Source organism: Choristoneura fumiferana, chromosome 23 (genome assembly GCF_025370935.1).
Source record: "Choristoneura fumiferana chromosome 23, NRCan_CFum_1, whole genome shotgun sequence".
NCBI classification, from domain to species: Eukaryota; Metazoa; Arthropoda; class Insecta; order Lepidoptera; family Tortricidae; genus Choristoneura; species Choristoneura fumiferana.
This window is the reverse complement of record NC_133494.1, coordinates 8,675,701-8,694,821: the sequence shown is the minus strand read 5'-3', so window position 1 is coordinate 8,694,821 and position 19,121 is coordinate 8,675,701. Positions and strand designations below refer to the sequence as shown.

The window sequence follows — 19,121 nt, the reverse complement described above, 5'->3', positions numbered from 1 at the left end:
ACCAGCACTGGAATCGAACCCAGGTCCTCAGCAATCCGTGCTATAACCCCTACACCACTGCTGGACAGGAATCTAGACACGAATTTTCCTATGCATACATATCTCAGGTTGCTTATTTCTACTATGCTACTTAAGCAGCAGCACTAGCGACATCTATGTTTCGTCGAGAGACGTCACATTCTTTCGGAACTAACCGCTCACCCAGACAAGAGATGTCGCTACTAAGCAATCAAATTATGATTGTTTTTTGGAGTATTTTTGTATTTGTTATTTCAACTCCAAATTTGAACTTGAACTTGAAGCCGTGGTGGCCTAGTGGTTTGACCTATCGCCTCTCAAGCAGAGGCGCACCTCTGAGTTTTGCGAAATTCATGTGCGGAATTACATTTGATATTTACCACGAGCTTTGCGGTGAAGGAAAACATCGTGAGGAAACATGCACAAACCTGCGAAGCAATTCAATGGTGCGTGTGAAGTTCCCAATCCGCACTGGGCCCGCGTGGGAACTATGGCCCAAGCCCTCTTGTTCTGAGAGGAGGCCTGTGCCCAGCAGTGGGACGTATATAGGCTGGGATGGATGCTAATTTTAGTTAAAACGAAATAAATGTTACCTTCCTAGGTACATATTGAAATGAAATTGCTCAATTACCTTTGTCAGTAGTAGCATGTAGTAGGTAGATAAAGTATTGTAGCTGATTAACAACAGAGTCAAAAAGAATCGTGAGATTATTTCACCTATCACTTTCGGTCATGGGTTATCGTTGACCAGCCACTGAAAACAGCGCTGACGTGACCAAACAATTGTTTTTTTTTATATTCTTTTCACCCACGAAGCTGATAAGAAGAACAATATAAGCCATAGGAAGCTAAGATCGGGCACAGTGAAGGTTCTGTCGTAGAACAATGAAGACTGTGGTATTCCTCGCTGCCCTGGTGGCTCTGGCCGTCGCCGGAACCGTCCCGCCTCAACACACTTATAAGACCAAGGATGGTAAGAATTAATCATTAAGCTTTCTCAACCAGTTTATGTTAACACTAACTCAATCAGAATTCTTATTTAAAAACAGTTTGTAACCAGCAGTTTGTCGCCGTTTCTTTTGCTCATACCGTATTTGTACCGACTGAGCTTGGCTCGAAGTTTTTTGTTAAATCGCATTTTTTCAAGAAATCATTTCAGCCTTAAAAGTAAAACTTAAACTAAATATTATATTAAGTTTATACATTAACTCGAAATTCTCAAATTAATTTTAAATGTTTTTCTCAAACATGTAATGAAATGTTCATGTTGTGTTCCTTTAAATAGGCTTCAAAGTGTGCCATTGCACGCCTAGGCTCGCAAGACGACAGTATTTTGTTTCAATGCAAAACGTCATTTTTTTTTTTAAGAATACGATGTATCATGCTAAGTAAAATGTCACGATAAAGGCAATTATACACGACCTGAAATGAAGAAACCGAATTTCTTCGGTTTATTTTAGTTACTGAATAAATTCAGAGGACTATGATTATTCTATATAATATATAAAAAATATTGCAGTCCTGTTGTACGTCAAATTAAAATTTAATTTGCATAATAGAGTGTAAATGTTGCTTAATTAAATGGGCATCATCTCGAACAGTAAAGACAAAACAAAACTGCAAAAAAAAAGTTTTGTCGGGAAAATTTACAAGTGTCATTGTCTTTTTTTTGATTGACTGGACTTGGGCTTTAAATGTTGCCCTTAGCCATTTTGCAAGTAAGTGTCATTATCATTTCAAACATTTTGTTTGTTTCTTCCATCTACCTACTATTTTTCTCGCTATCGTGAAGTGAAAAATTGTGTTTTTCGCTCGGCTGTAAAGTTGTTTAGCATCTTGTGCCTTTGGAACCCTCGACTACGCTCAAGATTTCTCTTTTGAACCACCTTTGCTCGTGGTTCAATCCTAGGATCCTTCGCTTGCTCGGGTTTCAATATAAGCACTCGCGCCAAACAGTAATTTTCCGCCCTTGCATAACAAAATAACTATTTTTATGACAATAATAGTCACTCCATCATGCTCATGCTGCAAGTTATTTATTATACTTGTGCTTAAACCATCGCCATTGCGTGCGACAGTTTTTGATTATTATTTTCAAATTCAATTAACTATGAAGTACAACAGAAATTGCAGCAGAAAAATAATGCATTTTTAAACAACAAAACTTCAGAAATTCCATCAAAAATTGGTACTTAATCATATTAAGCAATGATATTAAGCAAATATTAAACATAAAATCCAGTATTATCATTGGAAGCCGTGCATTTTGAAACACTGTATTTTTATCGTTACCATAAATTTCACAAATCTTAGGCCTACTTTGTACCTTTGGCCTGAGAATACTGAATTTCCACAAATTAATATTAATATTTCAGAATTGATTTGTTTTTGTCTTTTCAGTTAACGCCGACTATGTCAAGGTCCAAAAGCAACTCATAGCTCTCTTAGAGACCGTTGGTCAAGTCAGGAAAGATGAAGACTGGTACAAACTGGGACTTGAATTCGATGTCGAAGCTAATAAGGAAAACTACTCCGTAAGTTAAACGAAGATGTCCTCAAAAAACATAATTTCTTAATTTTTAAAAACGATTATTCTTCTTTACTTAAATACTTTTCTTTTTTTTTGCTGGCGTTTAAGTGAATATTTATTTATTTAACGAAAGCATATTTATTCCCAATCGGAAATAGCCTTATAGTCAAAATGCGTATTTCATCCTTAAAAAGAAGTGAAAATAAATGATTATTTAAATATTTCAGAACAAAAAGGCATTCGAAGAATTCATGCTGTACTACAAGAGTGGATTCCTCCCTAAGCACAAGACCTTCTCCATCTTTTATGACCGTATGAGGGAAGAAGCTATCGTGCTCGCTAAACTGTTTTACTACGCCAAAGATTACGAGACCTTCTACAGCACTGCTGCTTGGGCGCGCGTCCACCTTAACGATGGTCTTTTCCTGTACTCATACTACTTCGCCATTTACCAACGCCAGGATACTCGGAACTTTGTTCTCCCCGCACCTTACGAGATGTATCCTCAGTACTTTGCTAGCACTGATGCTTTTCTTAAGGCCTACCGCATTAAAATGCAACAAGGTATAGTAGACCCTGTCTTGGCTGCTGAAAATGGTATTGCCAAGGAAAGTGACTACTATGTGATCTACTCCAACTACTCAAGCCCGTGGTTTACTGGCAGCGAGGAACAGAAGATCTCTTACTTCACTGAAGACATTGGCATGAACTCTTACTACTATTACCTGAATGTTATCTATCCCTTCTGGATGAAAGGCTTCTCTTTCGAACCAATCGAAGAAATGCGCGGTGGAGTGTTCTATTTCCTCTACCAACAACTGGTTGCCCGTTATTACATGGAACGTCTTACCAATGGACTGGGTGAAATCCCCGTGTTCTCCTGGACTAAGCCACTGAAGACCGGCTACACTTGCGATCTGTCTACCTACTACCCATTCTTCCAGAGGAACGACTATTACGCTATTGACAAAATTGAAAATGAAGAATACTTGAACTTCCTGAAGCATTACGAACAGGCTTTCCTGAACTTCTTAGATCAAGGTCACTTTGAGGCAGTAAGTAAAAAAAAAAACTTTTTCTTTGTCTTTTTGTGTTGTAACTTAGCGATGTGTTACTAAAACAAGCGTCTTAATTTTCAGTACAAGCAAAAGATTGATCTGTCAGACCCCAAGGCTATGAACTTCGTGGGCAACTACTGGTTCACAAACGCAGACCTGTACGAACACACCGGACCCAGGAACTACGAACGCTACTACGAAATCATCGGCCGTCGTGTCCTGTCCGGTACTCCTGAGCCAGTTGACAAGTAAATAGTTTTATTTATCGAACCTTTTTCGGGCTATACTATCTCAATTAGTTTATCTGTTTTGTGTTACTTTAATCGTAATTTTTACAACATTGTCTTTCTCTTAGCAGACAGCAATGGTTTGCTTAAGAGATATTTTTCATTTATTACCATATTTATTTAAAATGTCCACATGTAAATTGTCCTTAGCCATTGTGTATCTCATGTGTAAAAAAACGAAGTTTAATTTTTTCACTGCACCATACATATGTTAATTTCGGACAAACGGACAGATAGACAGGCAGACAACAAAAAGATCCTATAGGGGCTTTTTTGCTAAATGAACGGAATCCTTAAAATGCATAACAATTTTACTTAGAGTGAAAAACCTTTAGGTTTACCTATTTTCCTTATTATCTTAATTTCTTACAGGCACACCGTCTACCCGGCTGCGCTCGAGCTGATTCAGACTTCCCTGCGTGACCCTGTTTTCTTCCAATTCTACAAACGCATCCTGAACTACATTGTTGAATACAAAGATTACTTGGAGCCCTACAGCACCGAGTTGCACTTCGAGGGTGTCAAGGTCAAGGACGTCCAGGTCGAGAAACTAGTCACCTACTTCGATCTGTATGACTTTGAAATCAGCAACGACGTATTCTACTCTGAACAGGAACTTAAAGGTTCCCCAGCATACTTCAAAGTGCGTCAACCTCGTCTCAACCACCAACCATTCACTGTGACCGTCGATGTCAAGTCTGAGGTTGCTACCGACGCTGTCGTTAAGTTCTTCTTGGGTCCCAAATACGACAGCAATGGCTATCCTCTAAGCCTTGAGAATAACTGGATGAACTTCGTTGAGTTGGACTGGTTCAAATACAAGCTTGTTGCTGGTGAAAACAAAATCGAACGCAGCTCTAGCGACTTCTTCTACTACAAGGAAGACTCAATGCCTGTTTCTGAGCTTTACAAGCTTCTGGGTACCGGAAAAGTGCCAGTTGACATGGCTGAGCATGAGTACGAGATCCCTAACCGAATGATGTTGCCTAGAGGCACAAGTGGCGGTTTCCCCTTCCAGCTTTACGTTATGGTATACCCGTACACGCCTCTGCCTGAGAAACTGGCTGAATTCAGCAAATACTTCGTCGACGCTAAGCCTGTCGGCTATCCGTTCGACCGTCCCGCCTATGATGTGTTCTTCAAGCAGCCGAACTTCTTCTACAAAGATGTGTTCATCTACCACGAGGGAGAACAATACCCCAACACCTACAATAGCCAATTTTCGCACACCAACCAAGTGCCTAAACAATAAGCATATAGGTGAAAACATGGAACGGCAAAGTTAGAAACGTTGTTATGTATTATATTTATGTACTAATTTGTTTTAAAGAGTTGCATTTATTTTATTTTTTATTTATGAAATACAATTATTATTTGTAAAATTATCTGACTTTGATTTAAATGTGGGGTAATCTAGGTCTCACGCTCTTCACCATGATTAATAATGACCTTCTCCGGTTAATAATGGTTCCTATCTGTGACATTATTTGTTACGCCGTTTACACTGCAGTTTTTTAGTGCAATAGATATATGCTACGAAATATATTCGCCAGCTGAAGAGGGTCTGTCGAAAGTGGCAAGCTGGCTAAATAGAAATCTTCTTACTTTAAATGTTGCCAAGAACTGCTGTGTCTTTTTCAAAAAACGGCGAAGATGCTTTTATGGCATTTAAATTCATTCCTACAGTGCAAATAATTTGCATCTGAGGCATTGTAAGTGAACAGAGCACTGTGGAATACTTAGGTCTTATTGTGGACGAACAATCATTCAAGCCTCACATAACTGTCGTATCATTGAAAATTAGGAAAGTCATCTAGTCTGCTAAAACAGCTACATTCTGTGTTCATGTAGTTAGTAGCAACATAGTAATTCAACTTAAGTTCTTGCACACAAACTGACAGAAAACGTACCATGTCGCAAAACACACAAACATACACTGATACTGTAAATTGGATATTGTAAAGATACAACATGCAATTTACATAATATGTTTAGTAGGTACGAGTACGACGAGTATCTGGTAAGATTAAAACTGGGCTGAGCCTGTATCTTGGCGCTCAGTGTGTCGGTTTACAAATTACATGGCTTGTTACGCATCCTGAACTACATTGTGCAATACAAAGATCAATTGGACCCTTACAACACCAAATTGCTTTTCGAGGACGCCAAAATTGACAAACTGTGATAAGTTTGATCTGTATGGCTTTAAAATCCACAACGACATCTTTGCCACTGAACAGGAACTTACAAATTCGACGGTATCCTTTAAAGTTCGTCAACCTCGTCTCAACCACAAATCCTTCACTGTAACCGTTAATGTCGCATCTGAGGTCACAACCGACGCCATCGCCAAATTATTTTTAGGCCCTCAGTTTGACATCAACGGTCCTGCTCTTAGCATTGAAGCCAATTCGATGAACTTCGTTGAGTTGGACTCCTTCGTATACCAGCTTGTTCCTGGTGATAACCAAATCAACGGCAATTCTGAAGAATTCTTCTTCTTCAAAGAGGGCGTAATACCTGTTACTGAAATCAACAAGCTTCTAGCGTCCGGAAAAGTACCAGTTAACATGGTTGATCAGAAGTACGAAATCCCCAACAGAATGATGTTACCTAGAGGCACAAGTGGCGGTTTCCCCTTCCAGATCTGCGTTATGGTGTAGCCGTACACTCCTCTGCCTGAAAAATTGGCGGTATTCAGCAAGTATTTTGTCGACGCTAAGCCTCTCGGCTATCCTTTCGACCGTCCGGCCCACGAACAGCAAGGATTTGTTCATCTACCACAGAACAATGTCCCAACACCTGTAACACCCAAGTTTGGAAACTCAATCAAGCGCTTATTGTCTAAACAATGACTTCAAAATGGAAACTTTAAATAAATAGTTTAGTTTGAATTGTTGTTGTGTGCGTATTATATTTATGTACCAATTTGTTTTAAAGAGTACCATTTATTTTATATTTATTTGTGAAATACAGTTATTATTTTTATAATTGACTGTTTTTTATTTACATGTCTCAATTGTCATCAAACTTCTATGTTTGTAATAAATAAATAAATAAAATAAAATAAAATCATTTATTTCGACTCAAAGAATCCATATAGTGTTAGTAAAAAAGACAACTTAAAAACTAGACATTAGTAACTAGATATTAGATAAAATAGGATAAAAAACAAACAAAACAAGCACCTGTTACTGTTAGTCGGCACCGTAACGTGCAGGGCAGAAATGTATATTATTTTGCCTCACGCGTCACTATACCAACCCAGTGCTTTAGTATAGGGCAGTCCATACGTCCAGCAAACATCTCCAAGATACCGTTTCTACTGCCTCTCACTCCTCTCAGCAGCGAGGCAACCCTCTTGCGTCTGATGGCATGGGAGACATCTACGGGCGCCTCGGCAAACATGCCTGACGCACTGCAAATAAATATCCGATCAATATCATAAATGTGGGAATGTCTTTCAAGTTCTGTAGATAACCCTGAAAAAAAATCGGAATAGAATAGAAAAAACTTTATTGTTTAACCGGTTAAGAGTATGTCGGTTCATGCTCAGTGTAGGGTTTAATAGCCATTAAAGAAAAAGAAAGTTAGGGGGGGGGGTCACACTTAAAAAAACATATTCTGTTACATGTAGGAAGTGCTCCCCCTATAAATACTTATTTTTATTATTCAATAGCAAATACTTCACCACCTGTATTCCAAATTTGATTACTTAATAGTTATAAGTACATAGGTAAGGTATGTCTTGTAGTTTTTGAGCAAAATTCATATGACATACGGAAGGACGGACAGAACAAAACTAAAAGGGTTCCGTTTTGTTTTTTTTTTAAATACGGAACCCTGAAAAAAACCTAAATTTACAAAATGTCACCCACGTTGCTGCTATTGGGCAAAGTGCTCATAGGGCTAGCTGCGTTTCCTCGTCGTATGGCAGTATTGGCATTACCAATAAAGAAGAGCCGAGAAAAGAGCCTTAGGACAAATTATACGGACATAAAATAAATTTAAAACAATTCAAATTTAAGATTTACTTATTTTTGGTTAGTTGTTTTTTCCGGGTGCGTTCCAAGTTATATAAAAAAGTTAGATATAATTTCATATTATAAACGATCATTATATATAATTACATTATGTATAACATGAAACACTATAATTTCATTTATATACTTTTATAAGAAATAACATGTTTATGGGCTAAATTCATATTATATATCATACATAAGGTATACCGCTTATAATACGTAATAACTTCTTATATAACATTAATATGGTATAATGTCAAGTGACATACTTTGTTTTTAAAATACTTCGTAAATTTTAAAATTTTAAACCAGAAAATTAGGTGTTTATCGCCCTTTAATTTTTGTATTGCAAAGTTTTACTTCAAAATTTGTGCGAGCGAGCGAAGCGAGCGAGCAAGACGGTTCGGTGCAGAAGCGACTTGGATAGATTAGGTTCCTTAGCCTTCGATGTTAGGTTTTTTTTTATAGCAGCGAGGAAACCTTAAAGTAAAATATATTTTTTTTATTTATATTTATGAGCGTTATGTTTTCCGTTGTAAGATTAAATGCATGTTATATGTTTTGGTTGATAGAGGTTTCGAATATTATATAATTTGATCGTTATACTCAATGAATTTATGTCCATAGCTCATTATACATAATGATTTTATATTATGAGCATTATAGCAAACGTATGTAATATTTAAAAAAATGTAGAAAGTAAAGTTATAGGTAATGAATATTATATGTTTTGTTTTTATATATTATATTACTTACCCGTTTTTCCCAATAAATTAAATTCATAGAACAGTAACATTGTTGAGTTGACTTTACACATTTAATAGAAAAACTATTCAATGAATTTTATAATATCACTAGCTATTGCCCGCGGCTCCGCCCGCCTGGTATTCGGTTATCGCGCGCTGTTCCCTCGGGAACTGTGCACTTTCCCGGGATAAAAAGTAGCCTATGTCACTCTAGGGCCCATAAACTATCTGTATGCCAAAAATCACGTCGATCCGTCGCTCTGTTGCGGCGTGAAAGACGGACAAACATACACACAAACACACAAACTTTCGCATATAATATTAGTATGGATAAGTAGGATTAGTAGGATAGTCAGTTACCTGCTTATAGATCTAGTGAATAATGTTTTTTCATCATATCAAGATACCTAAAGGTAAACCAAAAATATGACTATTATCAACAGGGCGCTATAGTTCTTATTTATATGGCAAATAGTTCAGTATAGTTGGAACAATGCTTTCTTTTTTCTTTGGCGACCTAAAACCTGAGGAGGAACGACCTTCTTTCATAATTCGCGTAATCAATGACTCCGATATACCTAGAAAGTTTATTAATTACTGCTTATTTTTACCAGACTACAATGACATCTTGACTTTTTCTACAACGTTTACCTGTTAGCTCCGATGACTCCGATGTTAATTTGAAAAGGTTTTGTAGCGAAATAGTTTTATTCCCCAAGAGTTTTTTTCCAGTAGTTTATTATTAACATTATTTACAATGATCCGTTGTTGACTACGAATCGTTTTGGGCATTTTTTGTTATTATTCAAAGAAACCGCCAGTGTAAGAAATTAGTTCCAATGAAATTCCGCAACATGGCGAAGAGATATATATTTCTGGTCAGGCTTTAAATACGAACTTTTCCGACAAAATACATTATTCATTACTTGTGTACAAAAACAGTGATAATAAAAAATCACAAAAGGTTTACGAACACTGTTTTTTATGTGCATATCTACAAATCTGCAACTGGAGTGCCGAAAACGCCGATGGGCGTCTAATTTAGCTTTACCTGGATGCCGCTGACGCCGATGGGCGTCTGTTCTGCAGAAGCGTCGGCATCGCAGCTAAGTACGTAATCTGCACGGCTACTACGGAACTCGAAACTCGAAGTTCGTATCGTACCGTCCCTCTCGCTCTCGTATTAAATAGTATAAGTTTTAGAGGGACCGCACGACACGAACTTCGAGTTTCCATTTTCGTAGTAGCCCTGCTGGCGCGCGGCTATGAATCGGGAGCTTTACAGACTACAATGCAGGATAAATCATAGATTTCTTTCTCCCTGAATGGCAACACTGGCATAGATAATCGACGATCGCTCGTTTTTTGCTCGAAATTCGAACTTGTGATTTTATTTTGCTTAGGGGCTGTTTCACCATCCATTGATTAGTGCTAACTGACGGTTAAATGTGATGTACATTTAACCGTCGGTTAACGCTAATCAATGGGAGGTGAAACAGCCCCTTAATATACAAAATGTACACACCCAATATCATATTTTCTCAAGTTTTTCGCGATTCCCAAGGTCAAAGAATCGAATTGCTTTAAAATTCCAGAGAAATAATGCATTGTTTGGGAGAAACGTGTCAAAATGGTGTTGTAGAGCGCCATCCTGCTCTGTCTCATTTGTTTTGTCCCGTTCTGGCGGTTCACTTTTATATTATAGATTTTATTAGGTACTAGCCGTTACCCGCGACTCCTACCACGTAAAATTCGCGGGAACTATATAATTTTTCGCAATAAAACTATCCTATGTCCTTTTCAGGGATTCAAACTATCTGTACACTGAATTTCATCTAAATCAGTTCAGTGGTTTAGACGTGATGAAGTTACAAACAAACAGACTTACCAACTTTCGCATATAAAATACTAGCTTTTACCCGCGGCTTCGCCACGCAAAATATTTGGTCTGGTAGTTGCAATTTAAATTTATATCGTGGTCTTCATTGAGGTTATGTTGTGAATAACTGTACAAAATTCAAGACTCTAAATCCAGTGCTGAAATTTCGGATTTTTTCCCTATCCAAATTCAAATTCAAAATTCAAATGCCAATCATTTATTCAGTAAATAGGCTGCAATGGGCACTTTTACACGTCATTTTTTAAACTACCAGCGCTTTCGGACAGACCATCATTGCCAAGAAGAATGCGCCGCAAGAAACATGGCAGTATTTTTTTCAAATTAAAATAAATACAAATAAAATACTTAAAAACTACAGTATACAATTAAAGAAAAAAATACAAAATAATAATAATAATACAGAGATGTATGGGGTCCCTTAGTTACAAAACTATCCCGTGGGAATATCGGGTCAAAAAGTCGTCTATGTGTTTTTATAGACATCCAGCTACCTATATACCAAATTTCATGACTCTAAGCCCAGCGGTTATTATTTCAAGATTTTGTGGGAATATCGGGATAAAAAGTAACCTATGTTTTAATACAGGTTATAAACCAACTTTTCGCTAAATTTCATCCAAATCCGTCCAGCCGTTTCAGCGTGAAGAAGTAACAACCATACTCACTCACTCACAAACTTTCACATTTATAATATTAGTAGGATTTATCAAACTTATCAAATTAAAGAAGTATTTTTAAACAAATATTGTTTTTTCGGTAAAATATATTAGAAAGGATTAGAAATCGTTACCAGAAAAGTTATAGTTAGGTTAGGTTAGAATTAGAATAGTGACGCCGTCAGAAACGACTCGCTACTAGAAAAGTAGGTTAGGTTTGGTTAAAACTGCGACCACATCAGAAAACGAATCTTTGCTTCGGCTTCACCACGGAAATATCTGACGCTACGCCACTGATAACTACACAACAGAGTAAAAGTTGATAGACCCAAATACTAGCGGTGAGACGTTTACTGGAATAGGTTTTTGGAATAGGTTTTGGCTTGGACGCGTGAATACGCGTTCCCGCCCGCTATTCTTTTAGCGTACGAGTATTTAGGAGTACGGCGGCTGACAACGTTCCGCCAACTTGAAAACAAGCATAATTTATGTACACTTTTTAACTGAAAAAATTATAAAAATTGCTGACAGTCCTAAGCCTGTATGAAGGGAAGTTTTTAGTCGGTATTTAATATAATATAAAATTAAATAATATTAAGTGTGAAGACTGAACTGTGACGTGGATTTCGGTAGTTCGATATTCGTAAAACTACTAAAACTAGTACGGTGTATACGCAATCACGGGAGCGTATTTCCGGGAATCATTTTGTTTACGCAATGAGTCAATTGAGTTAAGTACTCGTAGATACTCGTGGACCTAGTCTTTGGATCTAGTCTTTTTGTGGACGCGTAACCGCAAGACTCAGTCCGCGTTTTGCCTAGTACGTCTCACCTCTACATGAATGACCCGTATTATTTCAGTAATGGGTCGGGCTTTAGTTTGGTACGCAACCTGCGTCGATACCCTAGCCCCTTCACACCTCCAGGGTACAACAAAAAAAGCTGGTGCAGCGGCTGAAGCGGCCGTGAGCAGGAAAATATTAAAACACCAGGGTCTCGGCTCAGCATACAACTTCGTTGCTGTCGGTTCCGAGACCCTGGGTCCTTGGGATCCCGGCGCACACAAATTAATTAAAGAAGTGCAAAAGCGCCTAGTCGACACTACTGGAGACCAAAAGGTAGCTATCTCTCGCAACGAATTGCCATCGCCATTGAACGAGGGAATGCTGCCAGCCTTTTGGTCACCATGCCACGGGGGCCTTTTTATTTTAGATTTGATTTAGTTGGTATTAAGTTTTTAAGTTAGGTGGGGTTAGGTTTTACGGATAGGTTAGGTTTAGGTTAGGGTGAGGTTAGTTTATAGTTTAAGTTATATTTTCTTTATTATGTTTATAGATCGAATGAAATATTTCATTAATTAAATATGTCAGTTTCTCACGGTAGTTTTAATAAAAGTTGCAGTTGCCGCATCTAGGGCGAAAGAATGTTCCCATACATACTTTTTTTTTTAATCTATTTATTACTATTATTTTTATATACATGCTTTTATATTTTTAGCCACTTTTAAAAACCTATAGCAGGTTTATGCAATAGTTGGCGAGATCACGCGGTTTGGTTCGCGCTTACAATAATCTAGGGTGCGCCGGCGTCGCAGGCCCGCCCCGCCCCGGCCCGCCTGCGGCTAGAACAGATCTGCGACCTCGCTGCACTCCATAAAATACTTCTTGAGAAGTTTTTTACAATTATATTTGTCGTATTTATAAGTTTGCATTTTAGTTAAGATTTCCTCTGGTAAGGTATTCAAAATAGATGACAGTACATATTTATCAGTTCTCTTACCATATACATTATTAGTTTTTGGAAGTATATACTTAGATTGATAGTTTAAACGGCGCAGCTGTTCAGGACGAGTTTTTGGTTGTAAATTTTCAATGCAGTCGCATTGTTCAGTTATGAGTGAGAAACAGAACCTATTGTAGACGTTTACTATTTTACAATGTTTAAAAATCCCCGAGTAGTCCGCGTACATAGGTACATACATAGGTACATTATTTTAACACTGAAGTGGTCCAGAAAAGCCCTTATAATTACATTTCCACAAGCTGCACACAAATTTTCCACACACATGCCGCGAAAGAACCTAGTATTTGTATTTCAGATGTATTCACCCATCAGTGCAAAGGTTATCTATCATCCTCACGTAACCTGGTAACGTACCTATCCAAAAACAAAGAATTGTTTCATTTTCACTGATATTACAGATAATATAAAAGGCAAGGAATGCATAGATCAGGTACAGTGGAGGTTTTGTCGTAGCACGATGAAGACTGCGGTGCTCCTCGCTGCCCTGGTGGCCCTGGCCGTTGCCGGTACCGTCCCGCCTAAACACAACTATAAGACCAAGCCTGGTAAGAATTTTGAACTGCTATTCTTATATTTAGGGTTCCGTACACGGAGGGTGGAAAATGGAATCCTATTAGGTACTATCGCTTTGCTTTTCGTCTGTCCGTCTGTCTTTTTCTCACTAGGACTGTATCTCGAGAACCGTAATAGTAGATTGATAGCTGAAATTTACAGATAGTATGTAACTATTTTATTGCTGCTACAATAACAAATAAAAAAATTAAATTAAATTAAAAAATAAGGAGGTCTCCAAACAATAAATATACCATTTTTAGGGTTCCGTACCAAAAGGGTAAAAACGGGACCCTATTACTAAGACTCCGCTGATAGCTAGACAGTTGAAATTTTCAGAGATTATGTATTTCTGTTGCCGCTATAACAACAAATAATAAAAATAGAATAAAATAAATATTTGAGGGGGGCTCCCTTACAACAAACGTGGATTTTATTTGCCGTTTTTTGCTCGATATTAATAACGGCAACAGGTAGACGCTTGAAATAGTCATAGAATATTATAGTCGTATATTCACTGTAAAAATAAATAATTAAATTAAATTAAAATAAATATTTAAGGGAGGCTCCCATACAAAAAAAATACTGATAGGTTTAGTGTATGTTTTCTTTTTTAACTGTTGTTAGGGTTTCGTAGCCAAGTGGCAAAAAACGGAACCTTTATGGATTCGGCATGTCTGTCTGTGCGTCCGTATGCCACATCCACTTTTTTCCGCAACTATAAGAACAATACTGTTCAAACTTGGTAAGTAGATGTATTCGGTGAACCGCATTAAGATTTTCACACAAAAATAGAAAATAAAACAATAAATTTTGGGGGTTACGCGGTTACCATACGTGTCGAGTATCTATGGATAGGTCTTCAAAAATGATATTGAGGTAATTTTGTTCTAAACTAAATAGTTTGCGCGAGAGACACTTCCAAAGTGGTAAAACGTGTGCCCCCCCCCCTGTAACTTCTAAAATAAGAGAATGATAAAACTAAAAATATATATCTTGTACATTACCATGCAAACTTCTATAGAAAATTAGTTTGAACGAGATCTAGTAAGTAGTTTTTTTTAATACGTCATAAGTCGTAAAGTAAAGGAAACTTTTATATTATGTTACTTGCTGCTACGGAACCCTTCATGGGCGAGTCCGACTCGCACTTGCCCGCTTTTATTTTTCTGTGGCAATAAATGATTTATTTCTTTCATACAAATGTTTTTTTTTTGCTAAAGTCTAATGTAGGTAATGGTACCACCCTTCGTGCGTGAGTCTGACAAGCACTTGGCCGGTTTTTTATTTTTATTTATAAAGTTTAAATATTTTCCCTAGGACCGATTCTAGTTTGATCGGTTTTTATTTTTTTAATATATAAAATTATCTTGTCACAATGTTTGTGACCAAACTCCTCCGAAACGGCTTGACCGATTTTTATGTTTTTTTTTGTGTATACTCGGTAGGTCTGAGAATAGGACGTAAACAATTTTTCATATTTCTACGCGGACGGAGTCGCGGGCAACAGCTAGAAGTTTAAATATTTTTCCTAGGACCGATTCAAGTTTCACCGGTTTTATTATTAATTAATAAACAGTATTTACTTCTATTATAGTTCCGAGTTTGAGGTTTGTATGTTAAAGCGTCGTCGGTGTCGGGGGACCGCTAAGGTTAATAATTAAAAAAATGCAACATAATGTAGGTACTTTAGTTTCCTGTTAACCTCAGCGGTCCCCCGACACCGACAACGCTTAGATAAAAAAATATTACTAGGTACTTATACTAAATAAACTTAGGATAATTATTGCGGGAAATCAGCATAGTCCCCGCGGGATAGGGATGAACGAATTCTTCGCAGATGAAGTCGCGGACAACAGCTAGGTAGTGCTTAATATTTTTTTAACACGCTTTTACTAGGTCGACCTGTATGTAATTAACTTTTTAGTTGTCTTTTTGGCGGCGTTTTTTCGTCGGCGTTTTTTTTTCGGGCGTTTTTTTTTGAAGGCCAGATGGATACTCCCTAACCATTTTATTTTTACTTTCAGTTGACGCTGAGTATGTCCTGCGCCAAAAGAAACTCATAAATCTCTTAGAGACCATTGAACAAGTCAGGAAAGACGCAGAATGGTACAAAGTGGGATTTGAATACGATATCGAAGCTAACAAGGAAAACTACACCGTAAGTATTTCTACGTACCTAGTTTAAAACAAATTTAAAACAAAACTAATACTAGATACTAAAATTAGGTTGCTAATGTCGTTCACAACACGAAAAAAAAAGATTACTTTTCTTATACTTTCCCATTTGAATCTTCATGAAGACCGACTAGTCACGAGCGATATTAACATTCTAGTTGTACTGTATATAAGTATGCTAAAAGTTTTGAAAGTATGCAGTGGGTAATACGGTTAGATAATTATTGACTATAAGACCCTCATTATTCAAAGGTTGTATAAAATACTATCTTGGTCTTTTAAACAAACATAAATAAATACGATAAAATAGGTATGTGATTAGATTAAACTGTAAAGGTAAATATTAAGTATAGGACCTTTTTATACCTAAAGGTTTACATAGAGTAAATTAATACTTTACTCATATTCCCAATGATTACTAACATTACAGAACCAAAAGGCCTTCGAAGAATTCATGCTGTACTACAAGAGTGGCTTCCTCCCTAAGCACAAGACCTTCTCTATGTTTTACGACCGTATGAGGGAAGAAGCCATCGTCCTTGCTAAGTTGTTCTACTACGCCAAAGACTTCGAAACCTTCTACAACACTGCCGCCTGGGCCCGCGTGCACATCAACGATGGTCTTTTCCTGTACTCCTACTACTTCGCCGTTTACCAACGCCGGGACACCCAGAACTTTGCTCTCCCCGCACCTTACGAAATGTATCCCCAGTACTTCGCTGACACCGATGCCTTCCTTAAGGCCTACCGCATTAAAATGCAACAAGGTATAGTAGACCCTGTCTTGGCTGCTAAAAGTGGTATTGCCAAGGAAAGTGACTACTATGTGATCTACTCCAACTACTCAAGCCCGTGGTTTACTGGCAGCGAGGAACAGAAGATCTCTTACTTCACTGAAGACATTGGCATGAACTCTTACTACTATTACCTGAATGTTATCTATCCCTTCTGGATGAAAGGCTTCTCTTTCGAACCAATCGAAGAAATGCGCGGTGGAGTGTTCTATTTCCTCTACCAACAACTGGTTGCCCGTTATTACATGGAACGTCTTACCAATGGACTGGGTGAAATCCCCGTGTTCTCCTGGACCAAGCCACTGAAAACCGGCTACACTTGCCACCTGTCTACGTACTATCCATTCTTTCAAAGAAACGACTACTATGCTATTGACAAAATAGAAAATGAAGAATATTTGAACTTCCTGAAGCACTACGAACAGACTTTCTTAAACTTTTTGGACCAAGGTCACTTTGAAGCCGTGAGTATACAATATTTTTTCTTTTATATTTTTCTTGAGTTTTGCCGAATTCATATAATAAATAATGAAAACTCTTTTTATTATTTTCAGTACAAGCAAAAGGTTGATTTGACCGACCCTAAGGCGATGAACTTCGTGGGCAATTACTGGTTCACAAACGCTAACCTGTACGAACACACCGGACCTAGAAACTACGAACGTTACTACGAGATCATCGGTCGTCGTGTGCTATCTGGCACTCCTGAGCCGGTGGACAAGTAGGTTTTTTTAATTAATAACTTGCTATAATAGTTATGCTAGTGGTAAATGTCGTTCATTGTTCAGCAGTGGACGTCTTCCGGCTGATGATGATGAATAAGATATTATTATATGAGAGACCCTTTGTAAAATACGAATAATTTAAAACTTATCGTTTTTCCGAAAGTGAGAAAACATTACCTGTTTTTGCTTATAGGTTGGACTTTTACATATATTTTAAGAAATTATATTTTGAAGTGTTCCTCGACGAAAAAATATGGTATTTTTTTAAGTCGACTTTCAGCTCAACTTTACCTGTGTTTATTGTTTATAGATACACCGTGTGGCCTGCTGCGCTTGAGCAGTATCAGACTTCCCTGCGTGACCCCGTGTTCTTCCAATTCTACAAGCGCATCCTAAACTACATTGTTGATTACAAAGATCACTTGGAGCCCTACAGCACCGAGTTGCACTTCGAGGGTGTCAAGGTCAAGGACATCCAGGTCGACAAACTAGTCACCTACTTCGATCTGTATGACTTTGAAATCAGCAACGACGTATTCTACTCTGAACAGGAACTTAAAGGTACCCCGGCATACTTGAAAGTGCGTCAACCTCGTCTCAACCACAAACCATTCACTGTGACCGTTGATATCAAGTCTGAGGTTGCTACCGACGCTGTCGTTAAGTTCTTCTTGGGTCCTAAGTACGACAGCAGTGGCTATCCTCTCAGCATTGAGGACAACTGGATGAACTTCGTTCAATTGGATTGGTTCAAATACAAGCTTGTTCCTGGTGAAAACAAAATCGAACGCAGCTCTAGCGACTTCTTCTACTACAAGGATGACTCAATTCCTGCTACTGAGCTTTACAAGCTTCTTGAGACCGGAAATGTACCAGTTGACATGGCTGAGCATGCGTACGCAATTCCCAATAGAATGATGCTGCCGAGAGGCACTAAGGGCGGTTTCCCCTTCCAGCTCTACGTGGTGGTATACCCGTACACTCCTCTGCCTGAGAAATGGACTGAATTCAGCAAATACTTCGTCGACGCTAAGCCTTTCGGCTATCCGTTCGACCGTCCCGCTTACGAAATTTTCTTCAAGCAGCCGAACTTCTACTACGAGGACGTGTACATCTACCACGAGGGTGAACAATACCCCAACTATTACAACTACCCCGGATATGAATGGCCGAAACAAGTCTAAGTCTGATATTTAAAGATATAATTTCAATAAAAACCAGGTTTAATACCTGGTAGATAACTTTTTATTATGTACGTAAAATACTATTTATTTATAAAATAAAAAGTTTATTACTTACTGGATTTTTTTCCTTTATGTATTAATTCTGGTAGGCATTATTGACATTGAATTTTTTTTTTCATAATGTTCCATGTTATGTGCTTGCCCTACTGTTTCCTCATCAGACTCTGAACACCGCTTTTAGTTAAAGTACACCCAAAGGCGATTCTACCAAGCCTAAATACAGCTAGGTTATGTGGTCGGGATACTTTTCTCTAGAAATGGCACAAGTTTCTGATAAAGCTTTTCAATTTTATGGTAGAAGTACAGGAACCTAACAAATAATTGAAAACAATATCAAAATCTAGAGCCAATTTGTAAAAAATATGACCTCGAAAATGTGGCGGTTGAAACGTTTCAATAATGGACCCTGTTCTGTCTTGGAATTACAGTGCCTAGCTTCTATCTTCATCATCACGTAATATGTTATTGTATTAGCATTATGACTATACATTATTAGTGAACATGACATATAAATGAATAAATAAATAATTGGCAAATTTCGTATTATACCACAATAGGAATTGTGTGGAAGTCAAGTTGAAGGATTCCGTTACATTCATAATCAG

The 19,121-nt window shown here is 37.7% G+C and overlaps 3 protein-coding genes across 3 annotated transcripts; all 3 read left to right on the top strand.

Moving 5' to 3' along the window:
* The first annotated feature begins 876 nt into the window (after nucleotides 1–876).
* LOC141440948 (arylphorin subunit beta-like) lies at nucleotides 877–5,276 on the top strand. The gene is made up of 5 exons (XM_074105542.1): nucleotides 877–991; nucleotides 2,419–2,552; nucleotides 2,776–3,603; nucleotides 3,688–3,854; nucleotides 4,266–5,276. The coding sequence occupies exons 1-5, from the start codon at nucleotides 904–906 to the stop codon at nucleotides 5,143–5,145; spliced, it is 2,097 nt and encodes a 698-aa protein (XP_073961643.1). The 5' UTR covers nucleotides 877–903; the 3' UTR covers nucleotides 5,146–5,276.
* A 719-nt stretch (nucleotides 5,277–5,995) lies between these two features.
* Nucleotides 5,996–6,881, top strand: LOC141441214 (arylphorin subunit alpha-like; the record flags this gene model as incomplete). The annotated part of the gene is made up of 1 exon (XM_074105887.1): nucleotides 5,996–6,881. A coding segment is annotated over one exon (561 nt), but the record flags the coding sequence as incomplete, so codon positions are not given.
* A 6,561-nt stretch (nucleotides 6,882–13,442) lies between these two features.
* On the top strand, nucleotides 13,443–18,570 carry LOC141440813 (arylphorin subunit beta-like). Its single transcript, XM_074105359.1, has 5 exons — nucleotides 13,443–13,568; nucleotides 15,603–15,736; nucleotides 16,184–17,011; nucleotides 17,102–17,268; nucleotides 17,583–18,570. Exons 1-5 carry the CDS (start codon nucleotides 13,481–13,483, stop codon nucleotides 18,454–18,456), a joined length of 2,091 nt encoding a protein of 696 aa, XP_073961460.1. The 5' UTR covers nucleotides 13,443–13,480; the 3' UTR covers nucleotides 18,457–18,570.
* Nucleotides 18,571–19,121: the final 551 nt, after the last annotated feature.

Bases quoted from the DNA above. Each gene is read 5' to 3' on its own strand.
- LOC141440948 (XM_074105542.1), top strand. From the start codon at position 904: ATGAAGACTGTGGTATTCCTCGCTGCCCTGGTGGCTCTGGCCGTCGCC. The intron at 992-2,418 runs GTAAGAATTAAT...TTGTCTTTTCAG, and splicing joins CACTTATAAGACCAAGGATG to TTAACGCCGACTATGTCAAG. The intron at 3,855-4,265 runs GTAAATAGTTTT...AATTTCTTACAG, and splicing joins ACTCCTGAGCCAGTTGACAA to GCACACCGTCTACCCGGCTG.
- LOC141440813 (XM_074105359.1), top strand. From the start codon at position 13,481: ATGAAGACTGCGGTGCTCCTCGCTGCCCTGGTGGCCCTGGCCGTTGCC. The intron at 15,737-16,183 runs GTAAGTATTTCT...CTAACATTACAG, and splicing joins CTAACAAGGAAAACTACACC to AACCAAAAGGCCTTCGAAGA. The intron at 17,012-17,101 runs GTGAGTATACAA...TATTATTTTCAG, and splicing joins ACCAAGGTCACTTTGAAGCC to TACAAGCAAAAGGTTGATTT.